The sequence below is a fragment of the Nyctereutes procyonoides genome, unplaced genomic scaffold, assembly GCF_905146905.1.
Source record: "Nyctereutes procyonoides isolate TBG_1078 unplaced genomic scaffold, NYPRO_anot_genome, whole genome shotgun sequence".
In the NCBI taxonomy this organism is placed as follows: Eukaryota; Metazoa; Chordata; class Mammalia; order Carnivora; family Canidae; genus Nyctereutes; species Nyctereutes procyonoides.
Window position 1 is genome coordinate 60,638,326 of NW_026575121.1, and position 17,706 is coordinate 60,656,031.

The 17,706-nt window shown below is 46.1% G+C and overlaps 1 protein-coding gene across 1 annotated transcript in view; it reads left to right on the forward strand.

Moving 5' to 3' along the window:
* The window catches only part of CUL4A (cullin 4A), a 45,026-nt gene that overhangs the window by 1,151 nt on the left and 26,169 nt on the right, over window positions 1-17,706 (forward strand). The window contains exons 3-6 of the mRNA XM_055335828.1: window positions 7,842-7,945; window positions 13,593-13,662; window positions 14,865-14,938; window positions 17,452-17,614. Of these exons, the coding sequence (XP_055191803.1) occupies window positions 7,842-7,945; window positions 13,593-13,662; window positions 14,865-14,938; window positions 17,452-17,614 (411 nt within the window). The remainder of the gene's footprint in view (window positions 1-7,841; window positions 7,946-13,592; window positions 13,663-14,864; window positions 14,939-17,451; window positions 17,615-17,706) is intronic.

Genomic DNA, 17,706 nt, shown 5'->3' on the forward strand with positions numbered 1-17,706 from the left:
GGTGTTTCTGATAACTGATTTTCAGAGAATAGCGTTCGTTAGTCCATTGCCTGCTACCTACATTTTCGATGTCCGTAGGGTACCTCCATTTCTATGAAGACATTGGACTTAAAATTTTCTGTTTGCATAACTGTTTGTTATAAGACTTACGGAGTTCACAAAAAAGTACAAACAAAGATTAAAACCGCCTATACTCCCGCCACTCGAGGAAGTCCACTGTTGACATTTTGGTGGACACACCTCCCTTCTTTGTAATGACTCTGTGTGAGTTTATATTTCTTGATCGACTCTTTGAGGCATAATTTGCCTATGACCTGTACTTTAGTGACCTATATTGAGGTGTGAGTACTGTTATCATGGTAACATACAGAATATTTACATCACTTCAAAGAGTTCGTTCTCCTGACCTGGTCCTGGCGGATCACTGATTTCCTTGCTGTTGGTCTGTTGGACCAGTTTAAGTCTCCTCAGTGGAACCTGTGTCCGGCAGTTGTCTGCACCCCAGTTCCAGTAGTTTGTTTCTTTGTTGCTGGGGAGTAACAGCTACAGCCTTTCACCGGCATAACTGACAGTTTGCAGTTGGTAGGAATAAAGCTGTTCTGAACCTGAAGGAATAAGTCTCCTGTGGACATGGGTAAATATCTAGAAGTAGTCTCAGAGTCACAAGGAAAGTTTTCTGTTTTCAAAATGGCAATACCATCTTGTATCTATCTGGGCAGCAGTATGTGAGAGCTCCGTTTTTCTGTGTTCTTGCTGACACTTGATATTATCCGATTTTTTTAGAAATTTTATTCACTTGAGTACACGTGTACTGGTCCTTTGTATTTCCGTATGAATTTTATGATCTGTTTGCCAATTTCTAAAAAAAAAAAAAAGCCTACTAGCATTTTGATTAGGATTGTGTTAGATTCTAGATTAGTGTGGGGAACATTGATGTCTTGATGGTACCAAGCGTGCCAGCTGGTGACACGGCACAGCTTTGTTTGCTTTTCCTTGATTTCTCAGTAAGGATTTCTGGTTCTGGTGTGTAGGTCTTGTACATCTTCTATGAAATACTCTTAAGCGTTTCATATGTTTGGTGGTATTATAAGCAGTAGTATAGTATAAGTTCTAATTTCTGGTTCTTGCTAGTATATAGAAAGAGAGATTGTTTTTTATGTATCACTCTAGTACCCTGCTCTCTTGCTGACCTCGCTTCTAGTAGCTTTTTGTAGATTCCATGGGATTTTCTACATAGACAATCACATCACCTATGAATAAAGGTGGCTTCACTTCTTTCTAGTCTGCACGCCTTTTATTTCCTGTCTTGCATCCCTGCACTGTTCAGAACCTCCAGAACAGTGCTGAGTAGAAGTGGTAAAACCCACACTCTCTTGTTTAGCTCCTGCTCCTAGTGGGAAAAGCCTTCGGTCCTTCATCATTGAATATCATGTTGAGTGTTGGGCATTTTTTTGGTGGTGTTTTGTTTTGTTTTGTTTTGTTTTCTAAAAATACCTAGTTTGCTGAGAAATTACCAGAAGTACCTGTTGGATTTTGATGACTTCTTTTATGACTGTTAAGATGATCATATGACTTTTGTTATTTTAGTTCTTTGCATTGTTTGATGTTTCAGTTGGTAAGACCATCCAGCAGTCCTTGGATAAATCTGACTTGCCTAGTGGTGTATGAATTTTTTATGTACTGTTGGTTTCAGTTTGCTAACATTTCATGAGTTTTTGCATTTGTGATCATAGAATAGTGCTGTCTTGTTTTCTTGTAGTGTATTTGTCTCAGAGTTGCAAATGTTTCCTCTTTTTCCTTTCTTATAAGGGTTTGTATGGAACTGGTGTTCTTTTTTCCTTAAACGTTTGAGAGAATTCCCAGTGAAGCCATCTTGGCTTTCCTAGTGGAGAGCTTGTGAACTGCACATATCTTTAGTGGCTAAAGAACTATTCAGGTCACTCATGTCTTCGGGTTCACTAATCTTCTGTGACGTCTGATCTGCCAGGACTGCCATCTGGTGAAATTCTTTCTGGTGCATTGGTTTTCTGTCCAGGTGCTCAATTTGAATCTTTTCTGTATCTTCCCTTGTCACTACATAATTTCCGATCATAGGGAATATACTTAGTTAGGATAGCTGTTTTACTGTCAGTTCCAGGCCACTTTTGTCTGCTTTTTCTCCCCACTAAGGGTCGTGTGTTTTTTCTTAACCCGTTGGATAATCTTTGATCATCAGACATTACGAATTTTGATTACTATGATAGATATTTTTATATTTCTATAAATATTGTGAGCTTCGTTGCAGACAAATTATTTGGAAACAGTTTGATCTTTTAGAGTCTTGCTTTTAAGATTTGTTAGGACTAGGGCAGTATTTTGTCCGGGGTTAATCGCCCCATTGAGTGGGACAATCTTCTGAATGAGATTAGGTGCCTGATGTCTTGTGGAAATGTGCTATTTCAGGTTCTCTCTGGGCACTAGACACTGTTGTCTCTAAACTTTTTGGGTGGTTCTTTCCCTGGCCTTGACAGTTTCCTCACATATAGGTCAGTGCTCTGCTGAATCCTCAAGGGGCACCCACGAGGGCTCCTCGTTCATCTCCAAGCTCCTGTCTAGATGCATCTCTCATCTCTTCCCTCTGGACCTTCATCTTGGAGACTTGAGCCTCAGCTCAAGGCACCTGCTCTGCAGCCTGGAAAGAGTGATGTAGGTAGTCATAGTGCTGGGGCTTGTTTCCCATCCCCCAGAGATCTTTGTCTTCCATAGGCCAATGTGCAGTGTTTTGAAAACTGGGTTTTTTTGTTTTGTTTTGTTTTTTTGTTTTTTTTTTTGGTTTTAAGATTTCATTTATTTGAGAGACACCGAGAGAGCACAAGCAGGGGAAGGGGCAGAGGGAGAAGGAGAAGCAGACTCCCTACTGAGCAGGGAACCCAACGTGGGGCTCAGTCCCAGGACCTCAGGATCATGACCTGAGCTGAAGGCAGACTCCACGTGCACTGTAGAGCCTGATACTAGGCTCGATCTCACAACCCTAAGATCATGACTTGAACCAAAATCAACAGTTGGATGCCTAACTGACTGAGCCACCCAGGCACCCCTCGTATATTTTGGATGGTTTTTGGTTAATTCAGGCAGAAGAGCTAGTCTAGTCCCTTTATTTAATCTTGACCAGAAGCGGGAGTTTTATCAAATGTCTAAACTCTCATAGGTTTTTAGTTTAATAAAAGATTATATCTTGCAGCTAGGGCTTATTATGCCCCTTTTCCTGGAGGTTTGACTATCTGGTATCAATTGCCCACGATTTTTCTTAGGAGAATGATTTTGCCATACCTGTTAGCCTGCAGGATGTCTTATGATAGTCACCATAGAAATTATTGTGAAGGCCCTGTGTGTGTCTTGAGACCCTGAGGGCTAGGGGTGCTTACCTCAGAAGGGCCCAGTGGGGGTCAGATGATTGAGGAAGGGGCCTGGGAAGTGGCTCTTGTCCACTCATGGGGACTCACCCAGCAGAGTTCAAGGACAGGACTATGCAGTCAACAGCTCAGATCTTTTGGAAACAAATGGGATAGAAATAGTAAGTGACGTCATTGCGTAGTTACTGACTGCTTGCTCTATCCTGATCTGTGATAAAGTAGGCTGTGCTTTTGTCTCGTTTCAAAGTAAAGTCTTAAGTTTTTGCTCAGGTGCTGTGGTATATGCTTTGCCAAAGAATCTTGCCTGAAAGCAGCAATTTTTTTTTTACCAAAGTGCAAAAGTGTTTTGAGGGTTTTGTTTGTTTTGTTTTTTGTTTTTTTGAGAAAGTTTTCAGGATAGTTTGATGTTGATTAGTCTTCCCAACTCCCCATCACAGTGTCCCTTGCCTGTTTGGACACTGCAGGAGGCCTGCCTGGAGCTTCAGTGTGTCCATGACAGTCCACCTGTGTTTTCTCTGTTACTCTGTTTTTATTTAGTGGAGAGGGAGGTTCAAAGTGTGCTGATGAGAAAGTCTTCACAAACACACACATACACACCGCCCGCAGTCACTCTCTCATGGTGCTCGTGCTGGGAGGAGAATATTTTGAGTGCACGGATCTCTTCAGTCTGTTTTTACAAACCCAGATTTGTACCTATAGTCACTTCCTGTGGAAGAAAGGTCCTCTCTCATGTCTCCTGTCTATACATTGTAGTCCCACTTGTCAGCATAATGAGACAACAGAAAGCCGAAGGCTGCATTTTCAAGAAGGGTTAAGTGTTGATTTCAGGCAGTTTTGATGCCCAGAAACAGAACTGTCATGGGGGACTTGATGTTCTGAGGATGGCCATACTGATGTCTCTGAAATCCTCCTGCCTGGTGATAATTTAGTGAAGGAAGATGTGGACTTAGGTATTGAATGCGTTAATAGGGTGGCTTAAATGGATGAGACAGAGTGAAAAAGCCTGGAGAGTAGTAGACACAGAGAAACACATTATTTTATGGGCCAATTTGCGAATGAAACAAATTGGGCAGCCTGAGTGGCTCAGCGGTTTAGTGCTGCCTTCAGCCCAGGGTGTGATCCTGGGAACCCAGGATCGAGTCCCGCGTTGGGCTCCCTGCATGGAGCCTGCCTCTCTCTCTCTCTCTCTCTGTCTCTCTTTCTCTCTCTGTCTCTCATGAATAAATAAATAAAATTTTTAAGAAAAAAAAAAGAATGAAACAAATCAACAGTAAACTCAGTACCTAAGTTATTCAAAAACAGGAGAACATGCAAACTCAAATCTGTGCAGCTTAATAGAAAGGACTGCATAAGTCAGTGGTCCCAGCACTCAGTAGGATCAGTCGTTTCAGTAGGTCATTTACTTGTAACATCTGGGGCAAGGAGTCTGCTGTGCAATCAGGGTTGGTAGATACCGCACACCCTTGGCACTCAAGCCTCGTTCCTGGGTGACTTCCCTCTCATACTGTATCTCCTCACTCAGATCCGGGTTCTGATTGAATTGTGATGTTCTTTACCCATTTCTTGTAGGTAGGAACCTGGTGGTGTAGAGCCCCAGCAGTGCCTTCTTCCCAGGTGGTGGGCCCATCACCCCTCAGTGGGCCTGCCATCTAGTAGAGGCCATGTTCTAGATGGGTTATTCCGAACATGGGGCTGCCACCACTGCTGCCTGCCACTCTGGGCCATGTGTCAGGAGAGCAGGGTACCACCAGTCCAGCTGCAAAGTGGGTCCTGCCATTGGGCCCTGGCTGGTGCACCTTTCTTTGTAGGGGTTGGCCTCCGGCGGTGATTTTCCCTTCATCTACAGAAATAGTTCTTAGTGCCAGCCTGGTTTTCTCCTTTATGGTTTCTTGCGCTGTGGCACCTTTTACTCCTTGTTTCCCTCTGATCAGCTTTGGCTCTCAAGACCTTTACGTGGAACAGATCATCTTCCAGAACCTTGTGCCCTGTTTCCTTGGTGTGGTGCTTCCTCCCCACCCCACAGTTCATTCTAACATCCTGTTGGGTATCCCACCCCCGAGGGACAAGTGCACTCAGGGTCGAGGGCTTGGCCCTGCAAATGACAGGCATCTGACACTGCCCTGCTTGTTTGTCCTGACACAGCCAGGAAGGCTTGGGTGTGGAGGCCTGGCGGGCTTAGATTAGAGAGCTGGATGTGGGCGGTTCAGATGAGCAGCTTCCACGTGGCTAAGTGGCAGCCAGGGAAACGACTTCATCCTCACACAGGTACTGCTTGCCTACCTCTAATCACTGGATTAGTCAAATTCCTTCTCTGCTAGGACTCTTAAACTACTAGCAGGAATGGCACCATCCCCAGACAGGTCAGATTCAATAGTTGATATGCCAGAGAAGGCATTTCTGAATCCCAAATAGGACTCAATCCCCAAACTTGCTTTGGGGAGGGGGACTTGTATGTGGTAGTGCTGCTGTAACTGACAGAAGCATGTGCCAGGGTCCCTGAGCAAGCAAGGCCGCCCTCTGCCTGGTGCCTGTAATATGAAGACACCAGCAGTGACTCAGCAGAAGACTCAGAGAAGGGACAGCACCCACAGCAAACCTGGCTGCTCCTGGGCTTGCCTAGTGGTTTTAAGAGGCCCCCAGATTCTCAGTTTTAGGTAAAAAATAGATCTGCTTCAAGTACACAGTATGTCCAAATAGGACATAGAGGAGAAACTGTTACACAATCAACAATGACAGCATGTCACAACTGGGGAAAGATTGTTTTGAGGACATTGACTCCTGGTTCAGGAATTAGAGCATTCAGAGTGCTTCCTTCCGTGAGATGTCCTTCTATGAAGGACATACTAAGTTTATCTTGATTTTTACAAAGAAAATAAGTTTTCTTCATGTATTACATTAAAAAACATTTCCTGGGATCCCTGGGTGGCGCAGTGGTTTAGCGCCGGTCTTTGGCCCAGGGCGCGATCCTGGAGACCCGGGATCGAATCCCACGTCGGGCTCCCGGTGCATGGAGCCTGCTTCTCCCTCTGCCTGTGTCTCTGCCTCTCTCTCTCTCTCTCTCTCTCTGTGTGACTATCATAAATAAATAAAAATTAAAAAAAAAAAAAAAACATTTCCTGATCATTATGTGTGTGGGATTGTCATCAGGTTATCGTAGGATAGATCTTTTTTTTTTTTTTTTTGAAAGGATAGATCTTTGACTTAATTATGAAGACAGGACTACAAAGTAAAGGAATTATAGAGTTTGAGAAAGAAATCGGGATTTAAACACAGCGTAGATGAGCCCTATTTCTATAGCAAAACAAAATGTAGGGGAAAGGTCCTACTGTGGTGGCGTTATACTGATGATAAACCTGCTAAAACACAAGTTGTCATTTTTAATCTTATCCTTTCCTGAGCCTTTTGTAAACGTGTATGTTTTATAGGGTAGTGATTACTGTATTTAACTCAGATTAATATATAGTAACTTTTAAGTATAAGGACTATTAATACTTTTAAGGGTTATTACCATAAATAGTTTTATAAAAATTTAAGTTATCTTTATTTTTTCAGGAATATAGTGTGAGTTAAATTCAAATACTAAAAGGTTTCCAGGCCATGTATCCCCCATATTTTTTTAAATGATTCAAAACTAGTCAGTAGAAAAACCTACATTTGTTTTTAGTATCTCATTTGGATTGAATGAGTTGCTGGTTTTGTACATGAAATTTGGAAAGAAATTTGTTAGAATTGGTGAAAATATATAAATATTTTTGATGTGGATAAAAATATTTTAAGAAAAATGTTTCTGCCAGAAAAACTTGTTTCTTCATTAATTTAAGATAAACTTAATTACACATGTAGCCTGAAGAAAAATAAATAGGAAAGAATACAACTTACCTGTGTCACCTTGGCATTCGCAATTTTTCCTTGGCTGGCCGTGGGCAGAAACTGGGGAGCAGCCCTGCTGCTCCCCCACCTGTTTAGAAGGTGGTCACTGAGGGTCAGGGGCAGGGATTTCATGCTCGGGCTTGCATGTTATAATCATCAAGGGAAACTCTTAACACCTTTCCTGCGTCCTCCACCTCTGACAAATGAATGGGAACATCCACATTAGTTTCGGAGTCCCCAGGTGACTGTGGCATGTGGCCAGGTTGAGAGATTAGAGAGATTGCTGCATTGTAGATGCTCACATGTGCCTCCACACTACGTGGCTGTCATGACTGTCATAGGTGTGCTGTCACGTCTGTGTTCGACTCCACTGTTGTTCCCATCCTCCCAAACCCTGATCCTGCGGGTCAGACAATAATCATCTCAAACTTAAGGTAACTGTTTGTAGGTTACATAGGTATGGCAGAGGAGGGGTGCCTCTGTGATGATTGTGATTTTAACTGTGTATGCACACACGTCTTTCTAAAGAACTAATTTGTTGTTCATGGTGAATAATTCACTTGTTCCTTTTGTTTTTAGGCTGTTGAAAATCTCTGTTCTCACAAAGTTTCCCCAACACTCTACAAACAGCTGCGCCAGGTCTGTGAAGATCATGTCCAAGCACAGATCCTTCAGTTCAGAGAATATCCTTTTTTTTTGGCTCATGAGTTTCTATTCGTTACATAAATCCTTTGAGAATGAACATTAATAGGATAAAGAACTAATGGGTATCCTTAAAATTAAAACAACAGCTTTCAAAATGCCCATTTATTTATAGAACAAAGCCTAACATTTGTTTCATATGACCTAGTATAAGAATTTTTTTAAGTGGAATTTTTACTTTTTAAATCACTTATTTGATTAAAGTAAAAGAGTGTCCATTTATTGAATCTGGTTCCAGTATTTAGGAAAAGTTCTGAAAAGTGTCTTAATTTTATTCTGTCATCCTTGTGTCTTGTAAAAAACCATCTCTATTTATTTTCTTTGATGTGTAACAAATGCCTACTGACTTGGCTGCCTAAACCAGCACCCACTGTAGGCTCGGCCATGTGGGTAGGGAGTCCTGGCTCAGGGTCTAGCTGGCAGCACAGGACCAGCCAACCGGGGTCTAGCCACAGGGATGGGATGGCAGAGCCACTCTTCCTCCATTGCTCTCAGCCCCCAGAGGCTGCCCTTGGCTTCTTGCAGTGAGGCCTCTTCTTGGGCAACATGGTTATTATTTTTTTTTAAAAGATTTTTATTTATTCATGAGAGACAGAGAGAGGCAGAGACACAGGCAGAAGGGAGAAGCAGGCTCCATGCAGGGAGCCTGATGTGGGACTTGATCCCAGGTCTCCAGGATCATGCCCTGGGCTGAAGGCGGCACTAAACCACTGAGCCACCCAGGCTGCCGGGCAACATGGTTATTTGCTTCTTCTGAGCGAACTGGAGGAGGACCCTCTCTGCTGAGATGCTCTTCTATGATGGAACGCTTGTGTTCACAGGGTTGAGGGAGGGAGTTATTGGCGAGGGCACCTTATGGTATGGCCAGGACACCCGTTAGGGCCAGTGTCTGTCAGGGAAACAGAGCTCCTTAGATCCTGCAGTCCTATGCCATCTGGCTTCAGCCTGCCTCTCCAGCCTTCCCATTATTATGGCGTCCGCTGCCCCAGGGTGGGAACTAAAAAGTGAGTTTAAGATTGCAGGCTGAGTCTCTTTCTTCATTTGTGGAATTAGGTAGTTGGAGCCTTTTGATTTAGGACTTTTTTTTCTAGCTGAAGGAATCTTTTCTGTTCTGTTACCCTCAACTTGAGAAATGGAACCATTCAGAGCTTGTTGAAATCCCTTGGGGCAGCCGCATCATCTCTACTGCCTAGTATCAAGGCCCTGGATTATGGCCCTGTGGCCTAGAGCAAGGGGTCTCCCCATAAATGGGTGAGCAGAGTCCACTGTGATTCTATCGAATCGGTGTCTGCGACTATGGCTCTACGGTATTTTCCGGCAGAGCTCTGCCCTTTGGGATGCTGTTGGACCTTTGGAAGAGAGCCAGCTTGTACCACGTCTCCAGTGCACTCCTTCTGCCTCAGTGCCACAGCTCAGGAGTCCCAGTCAGGATGCTGACATCTGAAGAGTAGTCTGACTTCCAAGCTTCCAGGAGGTCACCAGCAGGCCCCCCAGTTCTCGTTCCCAGACAGGCACGTGTAAGGGTAAGCTGGTGTGATTATTCTTCATGTGGTTGTCCCAGCGTACTCAGAGACAACTTCTTGACCACTTGGTAAGATTGTTTTCCTGCCAGTTAATCCTACCTTGTGGGTTACACAAATGCATTTGTAAATTCACTTATTCAGCAGGTACTTACTCCCTGTCTAGACCCTACCAGACATGCCTCCTCTGCCCTCCAGATTGTCACAGTCCTGTGACAGTGGCAGGGGGCATGGCGCATGTCCTCGATGCCATGATAAACCATGGTTATGGAAATGACGATGTATCTCATCAAAGAAAAAAAAGATAAAAAGACACTCTCGTATGTCTTTATTAGGGAGGTAGGAAGCAGCTGAAGCAGAACTTCCTGGAGGAGATAATGCCCCATGGCATTAGAGAGGATGGGTAGGGTGTAGCCGGCCAGAGAGGGAGTGAGCTCGTGAAAACGTGGAGCTGCGGGGTTTGGCACGGCTGGAACCTGGGAGAACTTCTAGAGTTTGAGACCGTAATTCTGAGTCACAGCTTGGATTTGAATCTTTGTGTGTACCCTGAAGGGTTTGGGCCTCAATCTGCAAGCATCTGCGAGCCCTCACAGGTTTGGAGTGAGAATCCAGTGCAGTTCGATTGTGCTTGGCAGTGCCTTGGGAAGAATGAGACAAGGGACAAGGGAGGCCAGAGGCAGCGTTCTTTGGCCAGTGTGCAGTACGTTCCCAGTAAGGCCGAGGCCCTGACGGCATAGAGGAGTACAGGAAGCTTCTGGCCATTGAGAGTTTAAACCCTGGGAGGACTGATGGGAACGCAGAGGTACGTGTTTATGAAACATGGTGGGGACCAGGCAGCCAGTCTGTGCAGAGGAGATGCTGTGCCCTGTGGGAGGGATGGGTGATAAGGGGACACTTGGCAGGAATATTCCAGGGTAAGCATGTTCGAGTTTCCTTTGTCCCTGGGGTGTTCTTGTATTTCGTGTTCGGCTCCTTTCTAAGATTCCAGGACTACTCCCTCCTACATCCTGACTGCGTGCTGTTTTTGAGGCCAATGGGAAGGGTGCTCAGGTAGACCGTGGGCTCCTTGGGGGCCAAATCTTAGGGTACTGAATCTATTTCCCTGTTCACATGTTTGATGAATTCCACACTTACCTGTTCCTTCAAAATAAGTTACCCCCTAGTAGAGATAGACTTTTCCCCCAAACCGAGGCTATTCCTGCACACCCACACCTCTGCCAGAAGCATCGTGTGCTATACCAGGTGTCACATGATGCAGAGGAGACTTGCTCTGCGCCTGGGTTCAGCTCATGAGTGCCTCTTACTAAATGGCAAACCAGAGTCTCTTCAGAATGGAAGCCTGCAAGTAAACTGCACACAGAATTTACTCTTTCCTCCCCTCATGGAGCTTTGTAGCATTACAGCTTTGGTTAGCTGCAAAAGGGCTAGCTGGCTCCTGTGGGGCATCCATGCCGGCATCACAGAAACATCGCAGGTCACAGAGCAGAAAGATGCATCGAAGAACAGCAGCTTTTGCTCTTGGAAGTACCTGGCAGCTTCACAATTTCCTGTCTTCCTACCCTACAGATGATAGCAGGCTTTGGATGTCTTTATGAAGACCCTCTGTGCTCACAGTTATGGTGTGTAGTCAGTGTGCAGAGTTCTTGCTGTCAGGGGGCTGTGTGTGCTCTCCCAGTACCGGCTTTATTGACCAGAAGGCCCCAGGCTGCAGAGCTGGTATGCAGCCCCAAGTTGGTGCTACGGTTCAGAGGCGAATATGGTGGGCTCCATGGAGGCAAGAATTAAGTAGCTTAAACTGTGAGCCTTGGTCACTATTATGAGGGAAAATGTCCTTCTCTGCCATCGCAGGGAGACCTGATTTGGGTGAGGGCTGTCAGTGATGGCAGCCACTACCATTCTATGGAATGGGATAGTTGTCCTGCTCTGTCTGCTGCTGTGGGGGCTGCTCAGCTGCCATGCTCACTGGATTAGGAGCAGAATAACCTGCTTTAGGAAACATGGACACAAATAGAGGCTGTCACTTCTCTACTGCAGTGGAAGCACCGTCTTTCTGGTTTCTTACTCTATTTGTTTAATCTTTGTGATCATACGTATGTGTAGTTGTTTCCATGGGGTATTACCATTTTGCCACTGTGTATTTGTTTGCTGTTTGAAGACTTGTGTGTGACTCATCTCAGTAGATTGCTTGAACCCTCACCTGGGTCTGGCCCTTCTCCAGGCAGGAGGGGACAGTGTTGGGATCCTGTGAAGAGCAAGCCCTGGACAAGCTTTCAGCACCGCTGTGTTACATGCCCTGATGGTGCTCATGTGAGGCTCTAGATTTAGATACGTAGAGGGCTGAAGCTCAGTGCCTGCCACCCAGTTTGGACCAGCTGACCAACCCCATACTGTTTTCTGTGGGAAATGGCCAGAAGTTACTGACTTCACCCAACTATTTAAGGAGAAGCATCTCTCATTAGTGATCCCTGCACGCAGGACCTTTGTCTCCCCAGGAAACCCTGCACTGGGCAGAGCGCTGCCTGCTTAGCTTTAGCACCTGAGCTGCCCAGTGCCATCAGATTGGCTGGTGTGTATCTCACCCTGGGCAGCTTCACCATCTGACAGCTTGGCCCCAGCTGGTGCAAACCGCCCATGGAGACTTGCCAGGGTGCGGGCCACACAGTAAGTAGCTTGCACCCAGCACTGGGTACCAGAGCTGCTGTGTCCTTGCTGCTGTGATGCCTGTGTAGATGTGGTTGTGATTTCTCCTGTGATTCATCAGACTATCTACATAAGGTTCTAACATCATAGACCATTGAGCAACTGTAAAATAGTTCTTCTAAAATAGTGTGTCAACCACTGAACTCTAGTAGGCCTTTGCTAGGACTTACTGTGTTTTATTAGCAAAGCCTCAAGAGAAAAGTATGTTGTTTGGCCAGGGCCACTGTGGTTGTGGGCAGCTAGCCTTACTAGTGTGACAAGGATGCAGGTGTGCTGCTTAGTCCCCCCGTGGCTCTCCTGACCTTCTGTCCCCTCCTCAGAGTCCTGGCTGTGTCCCACCCTCCGCAGACCTCCCTGCTGCCTGAAGACTCCGGTGCCTGTCTGATTTTACATGTCACGTGCTGGCCATGGGCCTTTTCTCCTCCATGCTGTGGATTTTATGTCTAACCTCACACCCACTCTGAGGAGACTGAGGCCAAGGGAATCTTATCACTGGCCCAGGGTTCTAGAGCTAGGGCGACAGGGACCAAAGCTGAGGAAACCTGAGCAGCTGCATTCTCTGCACAGAGGGCGCGACATCTACATCACACAGCTGGGAAGACTGAGGAACACACACATGAAGAGTGCTTTGTCAGCCAGGAAACAGTGTGCAGACACCTGTGAGCATGGCTAAGCATACCTGTGAAGGCCGTGCTCCAGGCATTGGGCTGTGGTTTGCTCTAGGAGTCCAAAATGGGGTTTCTTTTTTCTATAAGCAGTATTTTGAGCCTTTAAAAAAAAAAAAAAAAAAAAAAACAGTTATCGAGCTGAGAGTGTTTCTGATTTGGTGCATGAATGAGATTTCCCATCAGTTTTCACTGTGGCCCGAAACTAAAGTTCAACGTCAGCCCCTCCCTCCAGCTGCCAGCCCCCTGGTGCTCTTAACATTTGGCCTGCTTCCTCAGCACTCTGCCCCCTCTGCGGGAGAGAATGCTAGGTGCAACCACCCAGACCCATGAAGCCTGTGACCTGGGCCTTAGCTCAGCCAGCAGAGCTCTGCAGGGGATGCGGCCACATTCATCACAAATGCAGGATGTGGGGATCCCTGGGTGGCGCAGCGGTTTGGCGCCTGCCTTTGGCCCAGGGCGCGATCTGGAGACCCGGGATCGAGTCCCACGTCGGGCTCCTGGTGCATGGAACCTGCTTCTCCCTCTGCCTGTGTCTCTGCGCGTCTCTCTCTCTCTCTCTCTCTCTCTCTGACTATCATAAATAAATAAAAATTAAAAAAAAAAAAAACCAATGCAGGATGTGGGTCCTCTGGCAGCTGAAGGAGAGGCAGCATTCTGTGTCAGGAGTGGCAGTTAAAGGGGTGAAAGTACAGGAATTAAATCAGCCAGCGTCTGTCGACTTTTCCTTAGCAGATCTGCACAGACTCACTAGATAGTGTTTTATTTTTAAAGAAGATTAACACATGCTGGCAAGATCATTGCAGACAAATGGTAAGTGTCTTGATTCTTTTCTGCGAACCCTAGTCTTAGATATGATGTGCTGTTCTGGAGCCCTCATTGGCCCTGCTCTGGTGTCTGGTCTCCCCTACATACGTCCTCTTGGTCCTTTTCACCCTCTGGTGTAGCTGAGCAGAAGGGAGGTGGAGTGGCTGGGAGAGTGTGCCCCTTTTCATCCAGACATCTTTCTGTTTTCTTTTTAATCAAAGCATAGCCTCATCCACCTTTCCTTACCCACTTATGGTCAGTGTAGGCCAGACCATGGGCTGAGATAGGGAAGGTCTGTCTAGGGTCAGATGCTGCCATCCACCTCAACATAAGTGAACAAAAGAGCAGAGCAAAGTAGCATATGAATGCTGCATTTCTGGATTGGGACTGGCTGCTAACTTGACCTTCAAACCAACTGACATCTGGTACTTGAGCTAATTCTTGAATGGGTCTCTAAAGTTGTCCTCAATCCCAGTTTCTGCCTGGCAGCCAAGCCTGACTTCCAAGTTTTTACTGTAACTGGACAACCAAAGTCTTAGACTTTGTAGAGGTATTGATTCAAAGTATGACATTTTAGTGTGGCCTGAAGGTTAGTGAAAGAAAACATGGTATCAGTAGCTTTGCTAAATAGGTGGAATTCTTTTGTTTCCTAATTGAGATAAATAGGAGACAATGAAAGAGCCTCTTTTCTGGATCAGGTACCTGGTAGATGGACAGAATAGATGACCGTCTATTAGAAGGCTTTTTGTTCACAAGTCTGGTAGCTTCCATGAGAGGAGACTCACAGGTGGCTGGTCATCCTGTGTCCTCCACGCTCTGCTTACAAAGGAGAGTCAAACACATGGCCAAGAGCCTCGTGCCAACATAGCAAAATTTAATTGTTTACAAAGATTAAAGCATCTTTTTAGGCCCATGAGATTTACCACATCATTCAGGAGATAACCAGATTTCAAAGGTATACTTTAGGTTATTAAATAGTTTAAAATCCCTCTAATCAGATTTTCTGGATAAAAGAGGTAAAAGTCAAACATCAAAGGAACACTTAAATTTTGGGAAAAAAATGATTCATGAAGGCATTGGTGGGGGGGGGGAGCATCACGAGGAAACAGTAGTTGTCGGATTTGAAACAGCTACCGTAGTTACGGTCTAGAAGGCCTGATGTTGATTAGTTAGTAGGTTACATAAATAAATGCTTTTCTGATTGCCAGATCATGATCAGAAGTATTTTCCTGTTTTTGGATCGCACTTACGTACTTCAGAATTCCATGCTTCCTTCTATCTGGTGAGTGTCCTAGTTAGTAGAGCTAACTACTAGGTCTGCTGCCCTTTGTCTGTGGTCCTTTATGTTAGCCAAAATCAGCAGCGCACATATCCAGACCCAGGTGGACTTTATTAGCCCTGGAGGCGGAGCCGGGGCATGCCACACACAGACGCCCCTTTGCGCACACTGGCCAGCTTGCACTGAGCGTCACAGTGGAGGTGGTGTGCAAGCATGGCAGCTTTGTGGGGAGGCCCATTTCTGTAACTGGGCCATCCAGAGCCAGCAGCACGCTGCTCACCTTTGCTGGGGGAGGAGAGGCCAAGGCACTCAGTTGCCCTCTAGCAGCTGGTTCCATCCAGTGCTCGCGTGAAGCTCTGAGGAAGACGGAGACTGGTAAGGGCATGACCAGGAGTCCTGAAGCCCCCCACGCCTCCCCATCCTGCTGACCAACCGCAGAGACCTCCTTTCAGTTTGCCCATGTATTGTGTGACATCTTTCAGGAATGGTGTGAATTAGGAACTCACCATGCTATGTGCACTCTACCTGCCTGCTGCTGCCTCTGCAAGGCCCTATCTGACCTGATGAGACTTATCCCTCATGTCATCTCTGGGCTCCTCCCGGGCTCTGTTGATATAGAATTTCATTCTCCCAATTCCTTTAAACCCAAGTTCTTTAAAAAGTGGCTTGCTTTTACAGTTTCCTTAGCAAATGTTCCGTCTGAACTAAGGCATGAAAGTGCTCTTCCTAAGATGTTGGTGAGCCCTGGTTACCAGATGCCACAGATACTTCATCTGTATTTTCTATTACCCGGCTGTGCCGCTCTGGACGTTCCTTCCTGAGAGTCTCCCCTTCCTTAGTAGCACATCCCCCCTGCTCCTCCTTGCTCTCTGGACTCTACTCCTGTATGTGTTGTGCTAGATGCACACATGCACCTGCAGCCAGCTGGCCTGGCACAGAGGGTGGCCTTTGTTCAAAGATACGATAAGCATGCTGTAACTGGGGACAACAGTGAATTGCAGGGCTGCTAGTCTGTGGCTGGCACCATTCTAGGAGGTTTAGCACTTACCGGTTTACTGAGTCTGCAGTACAGCTCTAGAGGGGATGACCGTTTTCTCCGTTTTACAGATGGAGAAACTGAGGCAGAGTTCCATAATTTGCTGTTCACAGGTTGTTGGGCTGCCCAGTCTGAACAGTTCATAAACAGAGCTCCTAACGTAACCTGTCATAGAAACCATAAACACCACTTAGAGCGTAGACAATACTGGCCTCAGGCAGAAAAGAGGAGCAGGATGGTGCAGCCCGATGAGACTCAGCACTAGTGTGTGAGGAACACCCCAGGCAGCACAGGGTGGGAGTCAGCCATAGCCCAGGCCTGCACTTCACTGAATGAGCAGGAATGCTGAGGTAGAAAGAGGTGGTAGTAGAGAAAAGGAAGTAGTACATTCAAAGTACTGCTTGTGTGGAAATGGGAGCTGCCCAGGGTGAGCTGTTTGTGGGGGAGGGCAGGGACACGAGCCCGAGGGACATCCTGATGGCCAGTGGTGGGGAGCGGTGAGATTTAGATTTTAGAAAGAAGAGTCTAGCAACAGTATAGCAGGTGGATTGGAGTGGACAGTGAACGCTTCATGCACACCACATGGGCTACCTGCCTGGCCTGGTGTGGAAGGGCTTTACAGGTGTAAGATGGCATGTGTCCTGCCATTTACAATTAAGGAAGCATGGGCAGGAACTCAGAGGCACTTCAACCAAAGGGTGTGGGCAGAATTCAGATCCAGGCAGCCGGCCTGAGCCTGCGTGGCTGGCCCATGCATTTGGCTGATGTGTCATTGGAGTGTGCAGAATGCCCAGGCCTGCAGCTCCTACAGGGAATAGGAAAGGCCTACTGTGGTATATGTTGTAGGAGGGCAGGGTTCATCACAGACAGGGTTCCCAGAACCCATGCTCACCTACATACTGCTTGCCACAAGAGATGCTTGGGCAGCTGAGTTTTGTCTGCCTACTCAGTTTTTGGTCCTAAGAGACTTGTGGAGGCATTTGAACAGAGCACGTACCTATTACCCCATGGTTTCTGTGCACATTAATCAACAGCTGTATGTCCTCTGGAACTCTTCAGGCAATAAGCCAAGGGAGGATGAAGGACTCCTCAAGTCATATTTCATATTCCGTTCACCAGTGGAAAGGACCACATAGAGGAGAGGACCAGGTGCCGGGGTAGGGACCAGAGATAGAAAAGGAAAGGACTGGGGGCTAGGTGGGTAGAGATGCCTAAGTCCCACCTCTGGAAGAAGGGTGTGAACCCCAGCATCTGCAAGACGGATGTGCTTCTTGGTGGCATGCCTGACCCACCCCAGGAAGCACCGAGCACGGCAGATTGGCCAAAAATGGAAAACACAACAAAGGAATACTTGACACATAGGTTTAGAGAGTTAGCAGATCAATGGTTTTGGGATGAGTCAACAGTGTAACTTGTAGCTTTAGCTAGAACTTCTAAAAAGTAATACTAAAATATAGTTTTGTTTTTACTGTTTGTACAGGGATATGGGATTGGAACTTTTTAGAAACCATATCATTAGTGATAAAATGGTTCAAAGCAAAAGCATTGACGGAATTCTGCTATTAATTGAACGAGAAAGAAATGGTGAAGCAGTGGATCGTAGTTTATTGAGAAGTCTGCTGAGTATGCTGTCCGACCTTCAGGTAATGCCTCCTGCCCTAAACGTTATCAGTAATTCCTAGTAGTCCATAAGAAGAAAGAACTTGGATCCTTGCTTAATTACTTACACCAAAAT